Source organism: Aethalodelphis obliquidens, unplaced genomic scaffold (assembly GCF_003676395.1).
Source record: "Aethalodelphis obliquidens isolate GAN/ISIS:26980383/991018 unplaced genomic scaffold, ASM367639v1 scaffold2, whole genome shotgun sequence".
Classification (NCBI taxonomy): domain Eukaryota; kingdom Metazoa; phylum Chordata; class Mammalia; order Artiodactyla; family Delphinidae; genus Aethalodelphis; species Aethalodelphis obliquidens.
The window spans coordinates 54,347,716-54,372,880 of NW_020837946.1; the positions used below are offsets into that span (position 1 = coordinate 54,347,716).

General features: G+C 40.8%; 1 protein-coding gene and 1 non-coding gene across 2 annotated transcripts; both read left to right on the plus strand.

Annotated features, from left to right (window-relative positions):
• The first annotated feature begins 37 nt into the window (after window positions 1–37).
• PRKRA (protein activator of interferon induced protein kinase EIF2AK2) lies at window positions 38–20,466 on the plus strand. The gene is made up of 8 exons (XM_027127100.1): window positions 38–251; window positions 808–977; window positions 4,515–4,596; window positions 7,212–7,290; window positions 8,342–8,459; window positions 10,280–10,374; window positions 16,399–16,573; window positions 19,644–20,466. Exons 1-8 carry the CDS (start codon window positions 187–189, stop codon window positions 19,799–19,801), a joined length of 942 nt encoding a protein of 313 aa, XP_026982901.1. The 5' UTR covers window positions 38–186; the 3' UTR covers window positions 19,802–20,466.
• LOC113605422 (U6 spliceosomal RNA) lies at window positions 12,333–12,439 on the plus strand. Its single transcript, XR_003427210.1, has one exon. It is a non-coding gene; the product is annotated as a U6 spliceosomal RNA (small nuclear RNA).
• Window positions 20,467–25,165: the final 4,699 nt, after the last annotated feature.

Below are 25,165 nucleotides of genomic sequence, written 5' to 3' on the forward strand. Positions count from 1 at the left end.
GCTCCGCCTCCGCCCCCCGCCCATCCCCTGGAGGGACGCAAGCGGGGAGGAGAAGGGGAGTCGGAGGAGGGGAGGAGGTGGCGGCGTCGGCTCTAGCTCGCTCCTCTCGGGGACCGACCGACCCGCGGAGCGAAGACGTCGCTCCACACTGCTCTTCCTCCCGCCGCAAAGCCGTCCCTTCTGGCCATGTCTCAGAGCAGGCATCGCGCCGCGGCTCCGCCGCTGGAGCGCGAGGACAGCGGGACCTTCAGGTCAGCGCCCGGGCGGTCGGGACCGAGCGGGGCAGGGCCGGGAGTGGTGGGCAATAGAGGAGGGGGCGGGGGAGCCGGCTGTCCAGCGGCATTCTGGGTAAAGCCCCTTCCTGGCGCTGGCGTCCTCGCGGCTGCTGGCGGGCGCTCGGCCCCGCCCTCTCGGCGGCGAGCGGGCCGGGGTCTACGGCCCGGCCCCGCCCCTCCTGCGGCCTCGGGAGGCTCGGGGTGGCCGGAGGTGGTTCACGGCCGCCGCCTGGGAAAGGGGTTTATAGCCTTGGTCCCGGGAGGTTGCAGCACCCGAGCGTACCTCCCGATTCCCCCGCGAATCCCTCCTACCCGCATTCAAGTTGTCTCCCTAAAGACCTCCCTCACCCTGCCCGCCGCCCGCCGCAGCGGGGCCGGGAGACTGTCGCGCCTCGCCAGCTCTAGCCCTGGCCGACGGGGAGCTTCGGTGCCTCCGGCGTCACCGTTGGTGGCTGTTAAAACTAGTCTTTATTTGCTTCTGCTTCCCTCCCCGCTTTGACATGCAAAGCACAGCTTTTTCTGGTTTTTGCAGTTTGGGGAAGATGATCACAGCTAAGCCAGGGAAAACACCAATTCAGGTATTACATGAATACGGCATGAAGACCAAGAACATCCCAGTTTATGAATGTGAAAGATCCGATGTGCAAATACACGTGCCCACTTTCACCTTCAGAGTAACCGTTGGTGACATAACCTGCACAGGTCTGTATGCACAACGAACCCCGATAACCATGTGGGTTGGCGGGTCAGACTTGGTATTGCTTCTTAGTTCGGAAAAGTACCCTTTTTACCAGAGACAACGGTGAGGAGCAGGCTCTTAAAACTGATACCTTTCTCAGGTCATTGGGACTTTCCAACTTCCTGATCCTCTCCCTAATTTTCTGTTCCCCAGATACCAAGAGAAGCTCAGAAACATACCCTAGGATCCTCCTAGGGATCTTCCAAGAATTAGGGAAAAGCAGGAAAGGCTCTTGGAGCAGCCATAGATGAATCAGTAGGTGCTGTCAAATTTCATAGGTTATAGCAGATGCCAGGAGGCATGACCCCAGAATTTTCTGAGCTGCTCCCCTCTATGTATGGACTCATTTGGCAGTTTGGGCCCATTGTACCACACTCGGTTCTGTATCCAAGCAAAATGAGGAAGGTGGAAAGCTCAACTACACTATATTGCATAGCAGCTTCTAGTTCCTGGCACTGTACAGTATTTTAATAAGATGTTATCACCTTTTTTATACATGAGGAAATAGGTCCAGAGAGATTATAAGAAACATGCCCAAGGTCACACAGCAATGAAGTTTCAAAATTAAGATTCACCTTATTATGGTCATTGAACTTGAGCAAATGATAACTGAAGTAGCCCATTTGTAAATGTAGACATTTTATTCCTTATGTATCTATTTAATGGCAAACACAAAAAATATTGAATACTAAATTTAATTTGGAAGAATGCCAAGAAAAAAATTCAGCAAGAAGGCTGAAGTTCCACCATCTGGTAATCTGAAGGCATCATTTGTTTGTGTCCCTGAAAATCTGGATTCCGCTATTTTCATTGAAGCCACTTTAAGAAAATTTTGAAGCTTTTTTGTCTATGTGGGGCAGGTGGATTGTAGCTAGATTGTAGCTAGAAGGTTCCTCATGTGAACCATGGAATCAACATTTGCACTACTGCTTTAGCTGGTCTATTTTAAAACATTCAGTGAAAACTCAAAAGTAGCCTTTTTCCCTTCAGTGTGTTTTAGATCAAAGATTAACAACCTGTGGCAACTGCTTAGTCCCCCTACTCTTCTCACACTGTCCTGTCTTCCTGTGCAAGCTTATCTACCTCCGTGGCTTCAAATACTATCTAAAGGCTGATAATTCTGAAACCTCTGTCTTCAGCCCAGGTGCAGTTACAGAACAGTGTATCTGCCTGTGCTTGCTAGGCATTATTGCTTGGATGACCCAAAGACACCTCAGTCTCTCACTGTCCCAAATTGAATCCATCTTCTCTCTCAAATCCATTTCCCCTGCATTCTCCAGCTCAGTAAAGGCACCACCGTCACCCGTCTGCTTACAGTAGAAATTTGGGTTTCACCTTCTTCTCCCTCTGCCTATTGTCCAGTCTGCCCCCAAATCCTACTTCCTAAATATCTCTTGAATCTGTCTGCTTCTCTCATCTTTCTGTTGCTACCATCCGAGCCACATGGATTATAGTTGCAGCCTCATAGCTGCTCTTTTAGCTTCTATCTTGTGGTGTCCATTTTCCACACAAAAACCAGAGTGTTTTTTCTGGCATTCAAATCTGTGCATGTACTTCCTCTTTTTAAAATCCATTCAGTGGTTTTCCCATCACCCTCTGGATGAATATAAATTTCTTAACATCATTGACAACCTTACTTCTCAAAATGTGGTTGACAGCAGCATTGCTATCACCTGGGCACTTGAAAGAAGTGCAGAATATCAGGCCCCATCCAACACCTACTGTTAGTATGCATTCTAACCAAATTCCCAGGCAATTCCTAAAGTTTGATAAGCACAAATTTAGGAGACCATTCTTTGACCTCTCCTACCCTTCAGCTCTCTCGCCTTTTGCCTCAAAGTTCCTTTCCTCAAGCTCTTACTGTCCCCTACAACTTGGGGCCTGAGAACACCATGCTGTGTGTTACCTCTGAGGCTCTGCAAGTACTTTCTCCACCTACAGTGCTCTTCCTAATCCTCCAGCTCTCCTCACCTCACTAACTTTTACTGATCTTTCAGGTCCTTGTTTAGTTATCTCCTCCTTCATGAAACCTTTCTGAATCCTTACCAAGAGTAGGGGAGCTATCCCTTTTGTAGGCTACCCTACAACCTGCACTTAGGCCTGCTGTGATACTCCACATTTCAGACGTCTTTTTTTTTTCTTTTGGTACGCGAGCCTCTCACTGTTGTGGCCTCTCCCGCTGCGGAGCACAGGCTCCGGACGCGCAGGCTCAGCGGCCATGGCTCACGGGCCCAGCCGCTCCGCAGCATGTGGGATCTTCCCGGACCAGGGCACGAACCCGTGTCCCCTGCATTGGCAGGCGGACTCTCAACCACTGCGTCACCAGGGAAGCCCCCAGATGTCTTTTTATAGACAGAATCTCACACATTAGGCTGTATACTCTTTAAGGGCAGGGACCCTGCTTAGCTCTCTACTACGGTTGACCCTTGAACAACACGGTTTTGAATTACGCAGTCCACTCATACGAGAATCTTTTTCAGTAGTAAATACTACAGTACCATACAATCCATGGTTGGTTGATTCCGCAGTTACCAAGGAAGCTAGAAATGGAGGAACTAAAGATACAGAGGGCTGACTATAAATTATGGGTAGATTTTCAACAGTGCAGAGGGTCGGTGCCCCTAACTCCCACATTGGTCAAGGGTATATCCTTAATACCTATGTTAGTGGGTAAATAAGTGTGGTTTATGTGGTCTCCAACACTTGAGAGCCATGCTTGAAATTTGTTCCATGTTCCTTTTCTTTCCTCCACACAGGAGGAATGGACATCAGCATTCTGATACCACTTTGGAAAGGTTCTCAACACCTAGTTTGAAGTCAGAAGGAAAAAGACTGAATTTACAATTTACTTGTGTGGTTGCTTACTAAAATTAGGCATCAGTCTCAGTGATTAGTCAGGCCTAGTCTCTTCTGCCCCCTTAGCTACCCATGTAAGGGATACAGATTATATGGAAGACGCTTAAGGTAATCTCTCAACTTCTTCCCTATACAAACCTTCCCCCACTGTATCCAACAGGTAGTCATGACTGCTTAGCCAAGCAGAGGGGTTTAATTCAGTATAGGAGGGGTTGTTACAGTGAAAGTGTGCACATTTTGCTGACAAACGGTGTTGCTGTAAGTGGCTCCTTTAAAGGAAACTTGTTGCTATAGAAGAATTTCCTTTCTAAGAATAATGGAATAAGTTGCATTTCTTCAGAAGGTATGACATAGTCTACTTTATTACTTTATGTAATAAGCATGTATAATGTATACCTGTATAATGATTTTTATACAGGTATACAAAAATACATACAATTTTTTAAATCACAGAGATTTTTTAATGTATTAACTTCATATGGTATTTTATTTCAGTGTATAACTGTATGCAAGTGTATGTTTTTATTACCTAGTGTGTATATATATAAAATGTGTAGTGGCTTTGTTTTGTATTATGCAAACATCTATGTAAGCCTCACATTTTCACAGCATGTAAAGAGTTTTTTTTTTTAACCTTAATTCAGGTGAAGGTACAAGTAAGAAGCTGGCGAAACATAGAGCTGCAGAGGCTGCCATAAACATTTTGAAAGCCAATGCAAGTATTTGGTGAGCTAAATTTCTTTGTATTCTGCAGCTCAAAAATATCATGGCTGAGGTAAGGTTAAAAGTTTGAACATGCTCACAAAAGCAACAAAGTAAACAGTTGTTCATATCTAGCTCTAAAATTCTGTTTCCTTGTGAAGACCTGCCATCCACTAAAGACAACTTTATCCGTAAGAAATTAAATCCAGCTATTAATTAGTAGATGAAGGCTCTATTAATTAGTAGATGAGGTGCAACACTAGAAAACCAGAGTGTTTCTGGCAAACATCTTACTGGATTAAGAGTTTGTTTCTACAATGAAGAAAACAAGGTGTGAGATAGAAAAAGATCCGCTAAAAGTATTCTTTTAGAAATTCGAATTTGAAAGGAGACAAAGAGATTTCCTTCTAAATGTGATGTTAATTCTTTTTTTTTAATACATTTATTTGATTGATTTATTTTTTTTTGGCTGCATTGGGTCTTCTGTGTCTGTGCATGGGCTTTCTCTAGCTGCCGAGGGCTTCTCATTGCAGTGGCTTCCCTTGTTGCGGAGTACAGGCTGCAGGCGCACAGGCTTCAGTAGTTGTGGCTCGCGGGTTGTAGAGCGCAGGCTCAGTAGTTGTGGCGCACAAGCTTAGCTGCTCCACGGCATGTGGGATCTTCCTGGACCAGGGCTCGAACCTGTGTCCCCTGCATTGGCAGGCGGAATCTTAAACACTGTGCCACCAGGGAAGCCCCTGGGATGTTAATTCTTGACAAATATTTCCAAAATAAATTTGTTATCACCTTAGGTGCTTTTGGAAGGAGCACTGGTCCTGGAGCATCTCATGTATTGTAAATTGGTGTCCTTTGATTTCTAATGGGCACATCCAGGAGCACATTTTGCCTGTAAATTCTTCCCTTTACGTGCACTCAAGTATATTTGGAGTACAATCTGGTATATCTGCTCATAGCTGAGAGCAGAGGCCCATGGGAATTTAGGATGGGTTTTTTGTTTCCTAGTCATAGAAGAACTTCTGGCTTAGGGATATATTGATATTTAGGTTCTCATGCAGTGTTCCTCCCATTTACTTAGTAATTCTAAACCTTTTAGGTAGTTTAGAACCAACCAGCAAAAGCCTTGGATCTCACAAAATGACTAGGGTCATACATTATAAATGATTTATGCTAGCCTTCTGGACATGCCAAATGGCATGGCGGGTTTTGGATTTTCCCCTTGCTGGTGACGGCCATGCCATTTCTGTGCAATCCAAAGGTCAACCCAAAGTGTTGCATATATTCATAGAAATTAGTATACAGAGTGTCCTTTCTGCACATGGGCACTTCACTTTGTCAGCAAAAAAGGCTAACAAACCTTACTATGTATTTGTGCTTCTTGACAGATAAGATGGGAATTGCTAAGCTGTAAATCAGGCTGAAAGTGGCCTAATATGATAGAGACTTTCTCACTTCTCCATCACAATTACTTGGGTAGCTTCAGTGTACAGCATTGTAAGTGAATATTTGTATCTCATCAGCTTATGTAAAGCTTGAAATTCTGGCAGGTAGAAAAGAAACTTGAGGGCTTCCCTGGTGGCACAGTGGTTGAGAGTCTGCCTGCCGATGCAGGGGACACGGGTTCGTGCCCCGGTCCGGGAGGATCCTGCATGCCGTGGAGCGGCTGGGCCCGTGAGCCATGGCCGCTGAGCCTGTGCGTCTGGAGCCCGTGCTCCGCAACGGGAGAGGCCACAACAGTGAGAGGCCCGTGTACCGCAAAAAAAAAGAAAAGAAACGTGAGGAAATTGAGGAAATGGCAATAACAACCTCACTGGTCATGGAAGAAATGCCTCTAGCTGCTTAGGTGGCAGTAACCTTGAAATGCAGCTTGTTCCACGTTAGGCATCCATCACCCAAGTAACTACTAAGTTCACACTACTTAGAAGAGGTTGTTCTCTTTTTCTCTAATCACAGTCCCCACGTGCTCAAATCAGATTCATGCTGGCCATCAATTTTATACAGGATACATATAAATCTTAGGAAGATTATCCTAGCATAGAGCAGATAATAGATCAAACCAGGTCGTTCTTCCATAATTATCTGGATGAAAAAGCTACATTTATGATCTGTATGGTTTACATTGCCAGGCTAAACTTCCTGTTAGTCTTCCCTTTTTTTGTAGTTGTAACAATAGTGTGCTTTATTTAAATACATTTTTATTGAGCATCTATTATATATAAAGCACTGCAAGGCTTATGAGGGCAAGTAATACATAGGCCCTACCATTAAGGATTTTATAGTCTGAACAGGGGAGAGGTGTGGTGAGGGATAGACAAATCACATGTATTTGTAAGAGTGTACAACTTATGGTAAAATAATTTGTTTAAGAAAGTGTCAAACCAAATGCTACAGTGGTTCAAAGAAGGGAGAAGTTATGTTCCACTGGGGTAAAAGAATAGGCTTCTGAGAGGAAGTGGCAATTGAGGTATACCTTGGATGATGGATAGATCAGATTCTTACAGAAGAGGTGGGCGAGAAGGGTATTCCATGTAGAAGGAAAGGCAACAGCAAAGGCATGGAAAGCTAAATTGAAAATGCTTGTCCTTTACTTAATAATTTGGGGGAGATTATTTTGTTTTATAACACTTTATAAAAATGTTTAGCTTTGCAGTTCCGGATCCCTTAATGCCTGACCCTTCCAAGCAACCAAAGAACCAGCTTAATCCTATTGGTTCATTACAGGTAAGTGGCACAGTTTTTCCATACTTAACTTTTTGTCTACTGAAAAAAATGCCATAAATTTTGATAATATCATAAGGGCTGAGAGAAGGAATTAATATTTTAAAGATGGTATAACATTTTGTGTTCCAGGTTATGATCATTAGATGTTAAAGTGCTAACTTGAAATTATTTTCCTATTTATTTATGTTTTGGATTTTCTTCCATATACAGTATCTGCCTTTGGTTTGTGGAATTCTCATTTGAGATCAGCAGGACCTCAGTGCACATGGGTAGAGTGTTTTATATTTTAAGAATATTTCTTGCCACTCTTGTGACAAATCTCTACTTCTGTTGAGACAGAAGACTTTATAAGAACCCAAACTGAGTTACCTAACTCAAGAAAAGGGAAGTCGTTTGCTTATTTGCTTATTCTACCAAAAAAATATATTCAGCTTTGAATTTCTGTGTGCAGAATATCCTCCTTGCAGACTATCCATGTGCTCTGTTGGACAACTTCCCTCCCTATTATCCAACCAGTCCTTTGGTCTCTTTCCTCCTCTGTGAGTTTTTCTGTAGTTTTCTTCCCCTTCTTTCCTCAGCCTCATCCAAGTGTGTTTGTTTGCTGTCTGCTTCTCATCTGCTCTCGATCGAATGTAGTTAGTTAGGCAGCCATGGGTATGGAAGGTTATAGTTAGGAGGGGAGAGGCTTTAGGAACTGATGGCTGTGAGACCTGTAGCTGTCCTCTCTGATGTTCCCAGAGGCTGAACGTAGCTTGTCTTTCTGTTTGAACTCTTTGATATCAACTCACTACAGCTTAATGGAAGAGCACCATTCACTGCTTCACCACAGGAAAACTGCTTCCGTTTTGGTATTGTGGGCCTATAAGATATAAAATGCAGGAATATCTCTGGGAAATAGAGGGCCTTCTCTCATTTTTTTCATTGCAGAATATCATTATTCTTTGCAAACATATAAACAGATATGGGATCAAAATCATGAGAGAATATCATTTGTGTGATTGAGCCACTGCATAGTAAAAATTACTAATAAATCCTCATCTCGATTTTCTAGGAATTGGCTATTCATCATGGCTGGAGACTTCCTGAATATACCCTTTCCCAGGAGGGAGGACCTGCTCATAAGAGAGAATATACCACAATTTGCAGGCTAGAGTCATTCATGGAAACTGGTACTTATTCCTTTTTACCCTCATACAGTTGAAGACATTTGAAATATTTTGAGAAGATGAATGACCATAGAAATTTCTGTTGCGATTTCTTTTCAAATATTTCTATGGGGAAAAAAACTGACACTCCTGGTCTACTGTTTCTAACTTTCTGCAGTTGAATTTTTTTTTTTAATTTTTTAAATTTATTATTTATTTTTGGTTGCGTTGGGTTTTCGTTGTTGCGCGCGGGCTTTCTCTAGTTGCGGCGAGCGGGGTTACTCTTTATTGCGGTGTGCAGGCTTCTCATTGTGGTGGCTTCTCGTTGCAGAGCACGGGCTCTAGGCGCTTGGGCTTCAGTAGTTGTGGCACGTGGGCTCAGTAGTTGTGGCTTGCAGGCTCTAGAGCACAGGCTCAGTAGTTGTGGCGCACAGGCTTAGTTGCTCCACGGCATGTGGGATTTTCCTGGACCAGGGATCAAACCCATGTCCCCTGCATTGGCAGGCAGATTCTTAACCACTGCACCACCAGGGAAGTCTTCTGCAGTTGAATTTAAGTATAAATGTTTGGCTTAAGAATACTTTACTTCTTAATTTGATATTTTTTAAAATTATGAGTTGGTAATGGAGAAACAAATAAATAATTGACTCTTTAAACAGTCTTCATTGATATAATAGGGACTTAAAAATCATTTTGGAGAAAAAAGCAGTAGTAAATCTCTTGGAGTTTCAATAGCTATTCTAGAAGATAGGAGGACAAGAAGATTACATTTGAAAACAAGATGATTATTAAGAGGCTGATGGCAAAAAATTGCAGTGGGATAAAAATAAAGTAGAAATTAACCTTTTAAATTACAACAACTTTACGTTGTAAAGGCCACAGACTATGAGAAAAAAGTCACTTAATAAAGTACTCCTGAGGATTCCTATTTTAACTTCTCTAGCATGTTTTTGTTAAGTGGCTTGAAATGGAATTTTACCTTGGTTAGATATTAGTCTTAAGTAATAAGCAGCTGTTTGCCCTTGAGAGGTAGTGTGGGCCAGTGCAGAAAGCCCTAGGCCAGAAGCAGGAACCTCAGCTTCCTGTTCTTGATGCAGTCCTTGATTTGCAAGTTTAGGTAAATTGCTTAATCTCCCTGCCTGGATCTCAGTTTTTAAATCTGTAAACATGGAAATAGATGATATTGATAGTGTCTTTCAACTCTAGCCTCTCCTATGCCCTTCTTATTCATGTTAAAGAAAGAAATTCCACATAGTTATCAGTGTATAGGAGATTATAAGCAAGAAATAGACATTGAAAGATAGCAGTTGTAATTCAAATGTACCTTGGTAAATTTGAATATGTAGTCAGAATTAAACCAAATATGGTTCATTAAAGCTAGACATAGGGAGATACATCTGTTAAAGAAAAACAAAGTGTAACTATTAAAGATAAACTGTTAAAGAAACGTCTTCAAAAATGTAACCATTAACAGTTGTATGAAGCACAACAAGTAAAGATGTCATGTCTGTAAAAGAATAGTATACGGGCTTCCCTGGTGGCGCAGTGGTTGGGAGTCCGCCTGCCGACGCAGGGGGGCGCGGGTTCCTGCCCCGGTCCAGGAGGATCCCGCGTGCTGCGGAGCGGCTGGGCCGCTGGGCCTGCGCGTCTGGAGCCTGTGCTCCGCAACGGGAGAGGCCACAACAGTGAGAGGCCCGCGTACTGGGGAAAAAAAAAAAAAAAAAGAATAGTATACAAAAACCATGAGATTGTTCTCTGACCAAACACAGTACATTAAACATTTGGTCATTCTCTATGGACACTAGCTTATTTTCTAAACCTACTATTTCTTTTTCTTTATTTAGGAAAGGGGGCATCAAAGAAACAAGCCAAGAGAAATGCTGCTGAGAAATTTCTTGCCAAATTCAGTAATATCTCTCCAGAGAACCACATTTCTTTGGTGAGTAATGATCGGAGGTCTACAATGTTAATGTGATTAAACATCTGTTGCTGTAGGAAACTTCTCTAGATTTCTTTTTGTATAGATACTTCAGAGTTGCAGTTTTAAACAAATCCCTTAACTGTTGAGTAATACACTACCCCAATTTTAGCTGCTTGCAGTATGTGAGCCAGGATCACAGGCGTGGCCAGGTAAGAGAGTTTGGGAGGCACAGTCAAATTCAGAATAATATGATGGTATCTAAAGATGGTAAGTCACTAGTGCCACTTTTGCCTTCAGATTGACAATTCACTCCCATCTCTTGGTTCATCCATTCATTTATCCACTCAGCAAACATTTAGGGAACTCATTATTTGCCAAGCTTGATGCCAGGTACTGGCATTTGGTGAACGAGATAGTCTCTGGCCCTAAGGAGTTTGTAGCCAGCCTACTGAAAGAGAAAAGAACCCTACAGACTGGTCCTTCCAGAGGCGTCTTGGGAACGTAGGAGAAGGATCCAACTAAGACGGGGTTTTAGGAAGACTTCTTGGAGGAAGTAATAGCTGAGCTGAGACCTATAGGATGACAACAGGAAAAAAGAATTCCAGAGAGAAGAAAGACCATGTACAAAGACCCAGGAGTGAAACACTTTATGTGATCTAGGACCGCAGAGTAATTTGGGATGGCTGGAGCATATTCATAGATTTGGAGGGAGGGAGTCTCAAACAATGAGGCCGGAAAGGAAAAGAGGGATTGAATCTTGCAGGAACTACTATGTTAAGAAGATTGAACTTTATCCTGAGGGTAGTGCAAAGTCATTAAATAAATTTAATATGTAAAGGACAAGATCTAATTTATACATTAGAAGGGAAATCACTGGCAGCATTATGGTGAGTGAATGAATATTAGAGTCAAAGAGACCTGCTACAATGCTGTTTTAGAAAAGCAGATGAGAAATGATGGTGGCCTAGACTAAGGTAGTGGCAGTTGAAATGATCGATTTAAAAATTATTTAGAAAACTGAAGTGAATGGGGCATGGTAACTGATTACATGTAGGGAGTAAGGAAAAAGAAAGAAATAAACATTTTTAGCTTGGCAACAGAGTAGATGGTGGTACCATTCAATAATATGGGGAACACAAAAGATGAGTAGGATTTGAGGGGGAGCAGATAGTGAGCTAAACGTAGGATATATTGAATTTGAAATGTTTGTGGAGTAGCTAAGTGAAAATGTTGAGTAGGGAGCTGGTATTCAGATGGAGAACTTAAGAGATCGGGCTACACATAATATATTAATTGAGATTCTGATATTTGTATATAGGTATGTATGGTGGTCCATTATCTGAGAGTAGGATGTTAGGTAGGAAATGAAAAGTGAAGACTATAGGAGTGTCCTAAGCATCTGATAAAAAAAAAAATGGCTCATTCTGTAGGGAAAAAAGACTATATCTGAATAAGTAATATAGTTTTGGTTTTGCTTTTTTAATAGAAAAATATGAAACACTGCATTCACTTCTTTTAAAACTGGATGAGAGATGAAACCATAATCACAAAACACAGGTTTGTAGGTGAATTCTGTTAAATCATCAAGGAAGAGATAATCTTCCATGCTATTTAAACTCTTCCAGTTAATATATATAACAAAGGGAAGCTTCTAAATTTATTTTCCAAAACTAACATAACACTAATATCTGACAATAGCAAATCCCAATGGCAAAAATTATGGATTAATCTCCCTTATGGTGAAACACCTTAATATTCAGTAGAACATTAAAAGAATAATATACCATAGACAAGTAGGGTTTATTTTAGGACTGTAAGAGTGTTTCAGTGTTGGTAAATCTATTACTATAACTAATCACATTAATAGGTTAAAGGAGAAAAACATTATCCTCTCAATAGATGCCAAAAAATTTTGACAGTCATTACTGATAAACTCTTGTAAAATATCCCTATTGTGATTTAAAATATATACCTCAGTGCTCGCTTCGGCAGCATAGAAACTAAAATTGGAACGATAAAGAGAAGATTAGCATGGCCCCTGTGCAAGAATGACATGCAAATTCATGAATCGTCCCATATTTTTATAGCCAGGATGTGGAAGCAACCTAAGTGTCCATTGACAGATGAATGGATAAAGAAGACGTGGCACATATATACAATGGAATATTACTCAGCCATAAAAAGAAATGAAATTGAGTTATTTGTAGTGAGGTGGACGGACCTAGAGACTGTCATACAGAGTGAAGTAAGTCAGAAAGAGAAAAACAAATACCATATGCTAACACATATATGTGGAATCTTAATAAAACTAAATGTTTCTGATGAACCTCGGGGCAGGACAGGAATAAAGACGCAGACATAGAGAATGGACTTGAGTACACAGGGAGGGGGAAGGGTAAGCTGGGACAAAGTGAAAGAGTAGCACTGACATATATACACTACCAAATGTAAAATAGCTAGTGGGAAGCAGCTGCATAGCACGGTGAGATCAGCTCGGTGCTTTGTGACCACCTAGAGGGGCAGGATAGGGAGGGTGGGAGGGAGATGCAAGAGGGAGGGGATATGGGGATATATGTATACATATAGCTGCTTCACTTTGTTATACAGCAGAAACTAACACAACACTGTAAAGCAATTATACTCCAATAAAGATGTTAAAAATAAATAAATAAAATAAAATATATACCTCAGGAAAAAAATCAAAATCATGGGTACATGTTTACATAGCTTATCCATTCCCATTAATTTCAGAAATAAGGCAAGGATGCCCACAGATACCTTTTTTTTTTCCTTTGGGTCACACCATGCAGCTCTTGGGATCTTAGTTCCCCAACCAGGGTTTGAACCCAGGCCCTCAGCAGTGAAAGTGCTGAGTCCTCACGACTTCCCAGGACTGCCTGGGAATTCCTGATACCCTTTTTTTTTAAACATTGTTCTAGAAGTATCAACCAGCATAATCAGAAAACAAGAGGTTGGAAATAAGAGGAGATAGAAACGATCATTAACTATAAATAATATAATTGTATCCCTATAAAGCCCTAGAGAAAAACTACCAGATATAATAAGAGAATTCATCAAGGTAACTGATCATAAAATTAATATACAGAATCAATAGCTTTCTCATATTATTTCTGTTACAAAGGTAACCACTAGAATAATTAAAAATAGAAAGGTGAAAATTATTGCTTCTGGAAAGAGGACTTGAAGGTAGGGAGGAGGATTGTTGCTTTTATAATTCTGTACTATTTAATTTTTTTGTTGTATGTGTGTATTACTTTTAATAATAAAATGTATGAAGCTTGATAACATTGATCATTTTATAGCAAAATAGAAACTCTGTCCTGAAAAAGCATACTAGAAAAAATTAATAGCTTCCCTATTTATCAATATTACAAAATGGAATATAGAAGATCCTATTCTCAATAGTAGAAAAGAGGATAATATGACAGGGAATAAACTTAGAAAGAAATGTGCAGGACTCATATGAGAAAAACTTTAAAACTCTAGTGAGGGATTTAACAGAAATTGAATGAATGTAAAGCTATCTATTTTTGATAGAAAGACTCAATACTGTAAATATATGAAAATGTAATATAGTCTTAGTCAAAATCTACCAGAATTCATTTTGGATCTTGATACAACTTTACTGAGTTTATCTGGAAAAATAAACTCAAGAATAGCCAAGAAAACTGAAAAGGAAGAGTACGGGAGGTGGGGTTATACCCTACCAGAAAATAAAACATACTATAAAACTATAGTAGTTAAAACAGCTTTTGTATTGCAATAGACAGAGGATAGGTATAGATGCCAATCCATATAGGAAGATAGTATATGACAACAGTGAGATTTCACATCAGTGGGTGAGAGGATGAATGGTATAGAAATAACTTACAGCCACATTGTGGGGGGAGGTGAGGGGTGGCGGAATACACATGCACACAGGTGTATGATATATTTAGGTTGCTACCTTATTCCTTACATTAAAATAAATTTCAAATGGATCAAAGATTTAAATGTAAGAATTGGAACTGTATGAGAAAACATGGAAGAGCTTTCCTTTTAAAATTCTTAGCATGGAAAAGCCTTTTTAAGCATAACTTAAAACATAGAAGCTGTAAAGTAAGATTCACAAATTTAACTACATAAACCTACACTGCACAGCAAAATGTCTGTAAATAAAACTAATAAAAACAAAGTAAGAAGAAACTGTTTTGAACACATGAGTAGGAAGGGACTGTTTTCAATACCAAACATAAAGCTTACACATCAATAAAAAAGGCAACCCAGTAGAAGAAATACAAATGGTGGGGAAAAAAATGTTCAACTTTATTCATGCATGTTAAACAAGATACTATTTTCACCTTTAGTTTGACAAAACCTACAAAGTTTGACAATACCTGGTATTGGCTAGGGTGTGCGAAAACAAACACCCTCCAAGACACTTGATGGAAGTATACATTGGCTCATAAATCAGTTTGGAAGTATTAATATTTATCAAAATTAAAAGCATACGTGTTCTTTGACTCAGCAGTTCTACTTCTAGAAATTATTCTGTCGAGAAAGTCATCCAAGTGCAAAAGAGTTTCATTGTAACACTGTTAGTGAAAGAAACCAGAAACAACCTAAAACCTACAGTTGGAGACTGGTAAGGTAACTGTAGTACGTGTATGTGCAGTGCAGTGATATGAGAAAACTTAACAGATGAGAAAACTTAACAGTATCAGGTGTAGAAGAGTAAGCTATCATTTTTGTTTAAAAAGATTATATGTGTGTCTGCTTAAACGTGCATAGAATGCGTACGGAAGTATACTGACGAGGTGTTTAATAGCAAGTATCTCTGGGGAGTGGAGCAGAAGTCTGGGGAAGGGGCAGCAAGGAAAAGAGACTGTTCTTCGTATGTATTTGTTCTTGTTACAGGTATCCTTTTACTATATGGATGACCTATGATTTTTTTAAAAACAGCATTTTTTAAAGTTCCAGTCAAGGAATGTAAAATTCTACTTAGTAAATTTTGCAAATTATGCAAAAATTACCCAATTCTTTATCATGGCCATCCCTATGATCTTTTGAAAATCCCTTAACCTCTGTCAAGCTCATTGATAAATAAGACCAAAGGACAGGTTGCCCTACTTACTTCAGAGAGTAGTTTTTTGTGGTTTTTCTAATGGCATATTATATGAAAGCAATTTAAAAACCGTAAACTAACATGGAACTGCAAAGTATTCTAAGAACAGAAGTGAAAAAGTAAAGATAGCGGGGAAAATAAAGAAAAGAGGAAAAGGAGAAAAGAAAACAGAAAAAAAAAACTCAATTGGGTTCTGGGATAAGTCTGATAAGAATTTTTTGACATCATGCCATTCATTTGAACGTCTTGTTCTCAAACTTGCACATTTCACCTTGTCTACAGTTTCTTTGTTTTCTGCTTTACAGCTGTCAGTTACAGAGACTGGTATTTAATACAAGAAGCCATAAAGATATGAAAATTCCTTTATATTTTAATTTGTAAATTGCTCCATTAGGCAGACTCGATTACAGTTGACCCTTGAACAACACAGGTTTTAACTGCTCAGGTCCACTTATATGCAGATTTGTTTCCATAGTAAATACTACACTCCACGGTTGGTTGATTCTGTGGATGCAGAACTGTGGATACAGAGGGCCGACTATAAGTTATACATGGACTTTTGACTGTGAGGAGTGTCGGCTGCCTCGACGCCCATGTTGTTCAAGGGTCAGCTGTATCGCAGATTTGTTTATCGTGCTCTTAAATATGTTATACATCTTAACGTGACCATCAGAAATTTTGACTGAGACCTTTATACTATACAAAAGTATTTTTGAATACTTCCAGTATATTATTGCACATTCTTTTTTCTTTAACATTGTGGTGTTTGTTAAATGTGTGTGCTTGTTAGTGCTATCTAGTTTAAATCGGGAAGTTTAAACATGCTTTATAAAGTATTAAATGTGAGTGCTTAATTAATACTTATAATAGCGTTGGAACCCAGTCCAAGAGTCTTAACTTTCGTCTCTGTTTTTCAGACAAATGTGGTAGGACATTCTTTAGGTTGTACTTGGCATTCCTTGAGGAATTCTCCTGGTGAAAAGATCAACTTACTGAAAAGAAGCCTCCTCAGTATTCCAAATACAGATTACATCCAGCTGCTTAGTGAAATTGCAAAGGAACAAGGTTTTAATATAACATATTTGGATATAGGTATGATTTTTTTCTTTAGCTTATGCTAAAACCTGTTTATTTTTTTAAATGTTTGAGGAACAAAACCTCTATTATAATTTTTTTCATTGATTGGGGATTCTGACTATATATAATTACTAGAACAGTAACATATATCATTAGTATGTCCCATTCTTATAAACAATAAAAATAGAGGTAACATCTATACAGTTATAATAATAAAAACAATAATAGCTAAGAGTTATAGAGTTACTATGTGCCAGATACTGTTCTAAGGACATAACATATTTCAACCCACAGAATCCTCAAACTGTGAAGTAGATTCTATTATTCTTATATATGTGAGGAAAGTAAGACAAAGAAAGGTTGAGAAACTTGCCTGAGATAACATAGCTGCTAGTCAGTGGTAGAGCCAGATTAGAAGAGTCCCTGCTGATACAATATCTATTAAACCAGCCCTGATGGGCAGCTTGACAAATAAAAAGGCACCCACATTTCTAGAACAAGTACCAAGTTTGTGGGGTCAGGCCAGACGTCTTCTCTCCACTTTATCACTGTGTACCACTTCTGGGAGATAAATGGGGACAATTTATAGTTTTATCTCATCTCAGCTATGAACTGCTATATTTTTTCTAGCTCATAATCACTCAGATAGACAAATGCAGACAGACTGGAAAGCAATCAGTGTGGATTTTCTTTTAATGCAGTTTATAACTGGCTAATTTGTTTGTGTGTGTGTGTGCTTGTGTGTTTTTGGTGTCTTGATTTAACATCAGTATAGTATGTGAAGAATTTGATACCCCTTATTCTAGCCTTAGTGACCTGGGGGGACCTAGCTTGTCAGAACTACTATCACTGAGAAAGTAGGGTGTTTAGGGACTGAAAGAACTTCTGATTTTCTCTACTACTTTGGGATTGAATGATGGGTCAGGTACAGTGCCTCAATATACTGAGAATTATGCAGAACCTGGGGAATAATGCAGAAAGATGATCAGAAAACGAAGCTGATTCAGAGACCATTCATTCAAAAAATATTTCTTAAGTATCTACACATTGTTGGGTGTTTGAGACACAGATGAATAAGCCATGTCATGAATATGACTATGGAAGGTTTTGAATCTGGGAATAGAAGGAAACTTGAGATGGCTTTTTTAGATTACAAATTAATGATGACTTTGAAATGCTCCTTAGGAATTTTAAGAACTAAATAGTTCTTGTAAACATAGAACAGCAGTTTAAAAACCACAGTCAGTTAATTTGACTAACTTCTACGCAATTACTTTCAAAAGAACCTCAGTGTTCTCCAGAGAATATCTACAAATGGCCAAGAAGCACGTGAGAATGTGCTCACTATCATTAGTCATCAGGGACATGCCAATCAAAACAACAGTGAGGTACCAATTCACACCCAGTAAGATGGCTATGATGAATAAAATAGAAAATAACCAATGCTGGTAAAGATATAGAGAAATTGTAGCCCTCATATGTTACATAGTGAACACGTAAAATAGTTTAGCTGCTGTGGAAAATCTGAGGAGTTTTGTTGCTCCTCAAATGAATTACCGTATGACTTAGTAACTCTACTGCTAAGTATGTACCCAAAAGAATTGAAAGCTGGTATTCCAACAGATACCTGTACACACATGTTCATAGCAGTACTATTCACAATAGCCAAGAGGTAGAAACAGCTCAACGTCCATTGACAGATGAATGAATAAACCAATTGTGGTATATACATGCCATGAAATATGATTCAGCCACAAAAAAGAATGAAGTTCTGATATATGCTACAACATGGATAAACCTTAAAAATAATTATACTAAGTGAAAGACAGACAAAAATAGTCACACATGATTCCATTTCCACGAACTATCCAGAATAGGTTAATCCACAGATTGGTAGTTGCCAGGGGCTGGGCGGTACGGGTGGGGATAGTGTTTTCCCTTGGGGTGATGAAACGGTGAGAATGTTCTGGAACTGGATAGAGGTGGTGGTTGCACAACATTGTGAATGTACTAAATGCCACTGAATAGTTCACTTTAAAACGGTTAACTTTATGTTACGTGACTTTTACCTCAATTTAAAAATGAACCTAAGGCTTCCGTGGTGGCGCAGTGGTTGAGAGTCCGCCTGCCGATGCAGGGGATGCAGGTTCGTGCCCCGGTCCGGGAAGATCCCACATGCCGCGGAGCAGCTGGGCCCGTGAGCCATGGCCGCTGAGCCTGCACATCCGGAGCCTGTGCTCCGCAACGGGAGAGGCCACAACAGTGAGAGGCCCGCGTACCGCAAAAAAAAAGAACCTAGATGCTAGAACTAGAAAGCCTCTTCACACATTAAATAATCCCATTGTATCTGGATATTTTATACTATATTGATTCTAGCTGAAATAACATTTAATCATGACAATTTCAAATAACTCACCTGTTTCTACTCCTTTCCCTGTCTCAATAAACCATCTTTAGTAAGAGTGATTCATCAGATGTTAAGACCGTTTGTTTTCAGGGCTTCAGTGTTGTTTTAAAACATCCTAAACAAATATACAAAGTGGAATTAAACTCTCTGCACAGACTTAATAACCAAAGAACATGACATCACAAGGGAGGTTTTGCCCTGAACCGTGTATTTCCTGGTTCAGTGTCTACTGAAAATAACTGTAGACTTCAGAGTGGAAAATACAGTCTCTCCAGTCCTCTAGCAAATGTTTTTTTTTCCCTTTTAAAAAAGTTGCTGTGGTTCAGTAATTTGCAAACACTGTTAAACTAACCACATTAAAATTGCCTTGGGAGCTCTTTGAAAATGCAGGAATCTGGCCACTCCAACCCCTAACCCTGCGTTTCTGATAGAGCAGGCTGGAGTGAGGCCCAGGCACCTGGATTTCTTTAAAGTTCCCCCAGGTGATTATGAAGCACAGCTGTGTTTGAGAACCGCTGTAGCTGGGCAGTTTGTACAAGAATGACAAAGATGATAAGTGGAGTAGTATACCATGGACGCTTAGGGAGAAAGACGGTAATAACAATTGTGTTGTTTTTACAAAGGATCTGCTTTCTATGCACGCGGCATTAATCATCACGTTTGAATGTGTCATTGCAGAAGAACTGAGTGCCAATGGACAGTATCAATGTCTCGCTGAATTGTCCACCAGTCCCATCACAGTCTGTCATGGCTCGGGGATCTCCTGTGGCAGTGCACAGAGTGACGCAGCTCACAATGCTCTGCAGTATTTAAAGATAATAGCAGAAAGAAAGTAAACGTGGAACAACTTAGAAAACCCTTCAGTAGCACATAAGAAGGTCCCCTTTCTCCCCTTCCCAAGTAAGACATTTACTATAATGTTTGAGTTTGTGTGTTGGTTCTAAATCTCTTCATAGATTCCATGAACACTCCAGATTTAATTATCTCCTGGTAGTTGTTATTAAGATGTTTTTAATGGCTTCGACTTTGTATTGGTATATTGTATTTATAAACTTTGTACCATAGGCAGAGTGTAGCACCCATTTTACAATGCCATGTACATAGAAGGAAAAAACTGCATGATTGTTGTTGTTGAGGAGGAGGAGGATAAAATAAAACTGCTAGCAACAGTCTTTCCTACTGGTGCTTAACCTCTTCTTTGTGCAAGGCTTTGTAAAGGGATTTCAAAGGAAGCCCCTTAGAATTAGTGTTGAGGAACGCACTAACAGGTTTTAATTGAATGTGATTGTTAAATTTCAGGGAACGTGATTGGTCTGCTGTGTATTTGAATCCATGTAATAAAGAGCTGTTGTTATAATGGGTTCTGTTCATTTCATTAAAGTGCTACTGACTCGACTGTGGCCCTGTTCTTTTTAGCCATTCTTGTAACATTACAATGTGGATACTGTGTTATTTACATATCTCTAGTTTATTTCTTAGAGTCAAAGGTTAAAAAAAAAAAAACCCAAAATTTACAAATGCATATGTGATGAATCACTTCCATATTTTCTCTACGCATATGCAGTGTTGTCTTATGCTTTGACATATAACCATTCATAGATGAATAGTAGTTGAAAAAGCATTAGAATTACTGAAACAAAACTTTCCAGTGCACTCAATTCAGTTACAAGAATGTTTCAAACAAAATAGTGAGTGCTTCAAAGGTTAGGGAATAAGTCTCATGAGCAAATTTTAATTTTGCCTTTTATGTTTTCATATGTCATCTCATAACACCTCAAGTCTGCCATCTGTCAGTGCCAGCTGAGAGTGCTACACCTGTAGATCAGGGAATACCTCAGAGAGGAAGAGAGCGCTCAGTGATAAAGGTAGATGTTGACAACCTCAAGTGTCAGTCTAGCAGGAAGTATGTAACAAATGTTTTTCTGTCTGGAAAAAAGAGGATAACCTGAGTGCAATCCTTTGAGAAGAATAAACCTACATAATAAAGGGAAACCAGTGTGTGTAACTTGTTTAAAGCTGTAAAGAGCATTTAACTTAGTTTCACGTTATAAGCCATGTGTACATCAATTAAATCAAGATTTCAGTTATTTTGGGGGTGAGGTTAAGGAACACACAAAGACTGGAAACAAGTTTAGGCACAAAGTGGAGCATTAAGATCGGATTAACCTTGGGTGTTTATGAATGCTCTGGAATATAGACAGGGCACAATGGACTCACTTTAGAGACGACATCAGACCCTTTTGCACAGTAAAATGCCCACCGTGAAGAGGATAAGTTGGGGGGAGGTTTCATAAGGTGTTGGAAGAAGAAGATGAGGTCCAACAGGGGGAAAGGGCAATGTACTTGGGTTCTAAGCAGTTCAAATGTACTGAAAAAATGATGAGATCTGAGTATAAGGTACCCAGAAGCCATGCTCTTCCTTCTGCCTATGCTTTCTCTACTTCGGGCTATGGAGGAAGCATGTGTTCTTAAAAATACTGTTCAGGGCTTCCCTGGTGGCGCAGTGGTTGAGAGTCCGCCTGCCGATTCAGGGGACACGGGTTTGTGCCCCGGTCCGGGAAGATCCCACATGCCGCGGAGCAGCTGGGCCCGTGAGCCGTGGCCGCTGAGCCTGCGCGTCCGGAGCCTGTGCTCCGCAACGGGAGTGGCCACAACGGTGAGAGGCCCGCGTACCGCAAAAAAAAAAAAAAAGAAAAAATACTGTTCAAATGCCACCTCTGTCAGACTGTCCAGCTGTGCTAGGGAGTTACCTGCACCATCAGGTGTTCTTTAACAGCATTTTGTCAAGGCTCTTAACCAATCTAATTGGTTATACTGTTAACCATGTTAGGTGAGTGACTCAAATAGGCTGAACAGGCAACTATGCCTGTTGCATTAGATGCATCAGTAGTGGGGAAATATGCTGTGTGGAGTTTATGACAAGTTCCAATGGGAAAATCACAATGCGGATGCCAAGGATTCTGGATCAAGACCATGCCATCTATAGCGGAGAAGTAAACACCTCTCAACAGCTCCTGATGTGCCAGTGTGCCATGGTAGAGATGTAGCACCTTATGATGGGATGCTTGGTAGCCATGTAGCCAAAACCACCAATAATGAGCTGGGTTCTTTCAGTCCCATAAAGTCATAAGGTTGGGTTGAGTCATGTCGCAAACCATTGTAACATGGAAGATACATCTAGGAGCAAACACAAATATGGCCAGAGGGCACAGTATGCTACATAAGCAGGCAGCCTGGACTCCCAAGTCCAGGCACCACTGTTGCACCGGTGCCTCTCCCGCAGTTCACACCTGTTGCCAGTGACCCTGTGTGGCCAGTTGATGGAAGAGAAAAATGCCTGAATTTGAATCGTGGATAGGTAAGGCCAGTACATGGCACAAAATGAAAATACACGATGGCTATACTACAGCCCACAAAGGGGTGGCCTTGAAAGATAGTGATGAGGGGAGATCCTCCCAAAGGGCAGAGTTTCAGGCAGTACACCTTGCCATCCATTTGCGTGGAAAGTGGCCCAAGATTAGAATATACTTGAGCAGTGGCAATTGGTGTGGCCAGCTGGCAGGGGCCTGAAAAGAAATAGACTGGAAGACTAGGGACAAGGAGATCTGAGATAAAGCTACATGGACAGGCACAAAGTGTGAAGAGCTTCGTACTGCCTGTTGATCCATACCATAAAGGATCCATGATGGAAGAGGCCCTGAACAACCAAGTTGACAAAACGACATCCATCATCCAGTGTCTGGGATGGAATAGCCACTGTAGCAGGATTGGAGGCTACAGCTGACCCAGAGGGATGGGTGCCCACATACCTAGGCTGATCTAGTTACATTCACTGCTGAATGCTCAGCCTGCCAGTAACAGAGACCGACACGGAGTCCCCAATCCCTCAGGAAACCAATCAGCCACTTGGTGGCATGTCAACTTACAGCAGTCCCAGGAGAAAGGTGATTATCAGCTGTAGCCCCGAGACTAGTTTCAGTGTCGGGGACTGTAGTTTATTTCACTAACTTCTTCTATGTTTCCTCTAGGGAAAGAGGCTGGAATCCTGGAGAATGCTCCCAGAACTTATTCTAAGTGGATTCAAGCAATGCAAGGGCTGGACTATCATTGTGGTCTATCACCCAGATCCCACTTAAGGGCTTAAGGAAGCACTTAATCATCCCAGCTGCAGGGAGTGCTGCCGGTGGGCAGTCCTCAGCGGTCAGCAGGACCAATTATATAATTTGTAGGGCCCACTGCCAAATGAAAATCTAGGACTCCTTGGCCAAAAATTATAAAGAATTTTAGGACAGAGACAGCAGGGTGTTAAACTAAGTGTGGGTTTTTTTGAGTATGGGTCTTGTGTGACTACATGAGTTGCATGTACGTGAAGGCAGTTCTAGCTATCACCCCTCTTCAGAATTGCCTCAGTTGAAAAGAGTCACTGCATCCAAGGTCACATCCTCTTTTTTGGGCAGCCTGCCTCCACTGACTGGTCAACAAAGACCTCACCGTCTTGCTCCAATTTGGGGCAATTCCAAAGGGCCCATCAGCTTCAGAGTTTCCTAGGGGTCCAGCTGATAACTTTGTTGAGACTGTATCGCAATCCAACTTCTCCTCCTGTCCAATCCCAATTTCTTTGTATTCCTTTCAAAGATGGTGATCCCCAAAGCACTCCCTAAATAAACGTCCTGCCACTGTCTCTTCCTCAGAGTCTGCTCCCTGCAGAGCCCAACCTGAGATATGGAGTTATAGTTTAGGGTGAAAAGAAAAATCAGATAAATCATGTTACTTATCAAAAACATTACAACTCTAAGGTACTTTTATTTCTCTTTAGATCATATGTCTTTTGCCTTTTATTAAAACAAAAATGCTTTTGTAGGTCTGTGTGGTTGGTGTGTGTATTGCTCCGGTGGCAGGGCACATTGGGATTTTGAAAAGACTCTTCTTGACATCCAAAGGACATTCAGGAAATGAAATAGAAGTGATCCTAATTTGAGGACAAAGCCTGTCATGAGTAAGGCTACATCTAGAATAACACTGCACTTCAAGGGCCAAAGGACAGTTAAAAATCTGGGAAGATTTTTAAGAAGCCACATTGTAATATGAGTTCTAAAAAGTATAGATTCCAACCTTGAACGCTTCTGAGTATTAGAACTAAGCAGCAGCTCTTAATAGAGTAGGGGAAAAAAGTCAACTTATTTTGATGCATTCAAGTACAGCTTTACCTGAAAAACTGTCAATTTGTGGAACTACTGACGATGTGGTCCACTCTGAACATTTTACTAGCTTGACAACATATTCAGAATTATTGACAGATAGGAGATAATGATGGCTTTCTGCCACAGATAAAGCTGATACCAGAAAAGGGAAGTTTGGGCTTGTGGGAAGATAACAATAAACCAAGTCTTGCGCTTATTCTGTTTAATTTACCATTTCCTGATTTCTGCATTTGCCTTTGTAAATTTATTTAGGTTCAAACGTATCAATTCTAACCATCTACAGAGAACAACGTGCAATGAAGATCTGGCAGCTGCTATTCAGAGAGGTCAAGGTTCATGGATGGCATATGTGTCTGCTTGTCTGGTATGAGGTAAGAGTGGGTGTTATGGGAAGGAGACCAGAACAAGCTAGTTCTCCTTCCTATGCTAATCAGAGTGAGTGGATAACTGCAGTGTGTCTGTTGCATTTTGTGCTAGTAGATATAACTGAGGTTTGGGGAAATTTTATATGTATCTCAAGAAAAAAGAGGCACAAGACAGAGGCAAACTAAATATTTAAGTATATGGGCTAAAGTCAAAGAAAGGCATGGGTTTAAAAATGTCTCCCTTAAAAAAAATTTAAAAAAAATAAAAATGTCTCCCTTATAAATTTTTGTATGAAATGAAAAATTTAGGTAGTAGATTGGAAATTAGATGGTAGGGTCTTCCCTGGAGGTGCAGTGGTTGGGAATCCGCCTGCAAGTTCAGGGGACACGGGTTTGAGCCGTGGTCCGGGAAGATCCCACATGCCGCGGAGCGACTAAGCCCGTGCGCCACAACTACTGAGCCTGTGCTCTGCAGCCCAACTACTGAAGCCCGTTTGCCACAACTATTGAGCCTGCGCTCTAGAGCCCTTAAGCCACGACTGCTGGGGCCCCGCGCGCCTGGAGCCTGTGCTCTGCGACGGGAGGGGCCACCAAGGTGAGAGGCCCGCACGCCGCAGCGAGGAGTGGCCCCCAC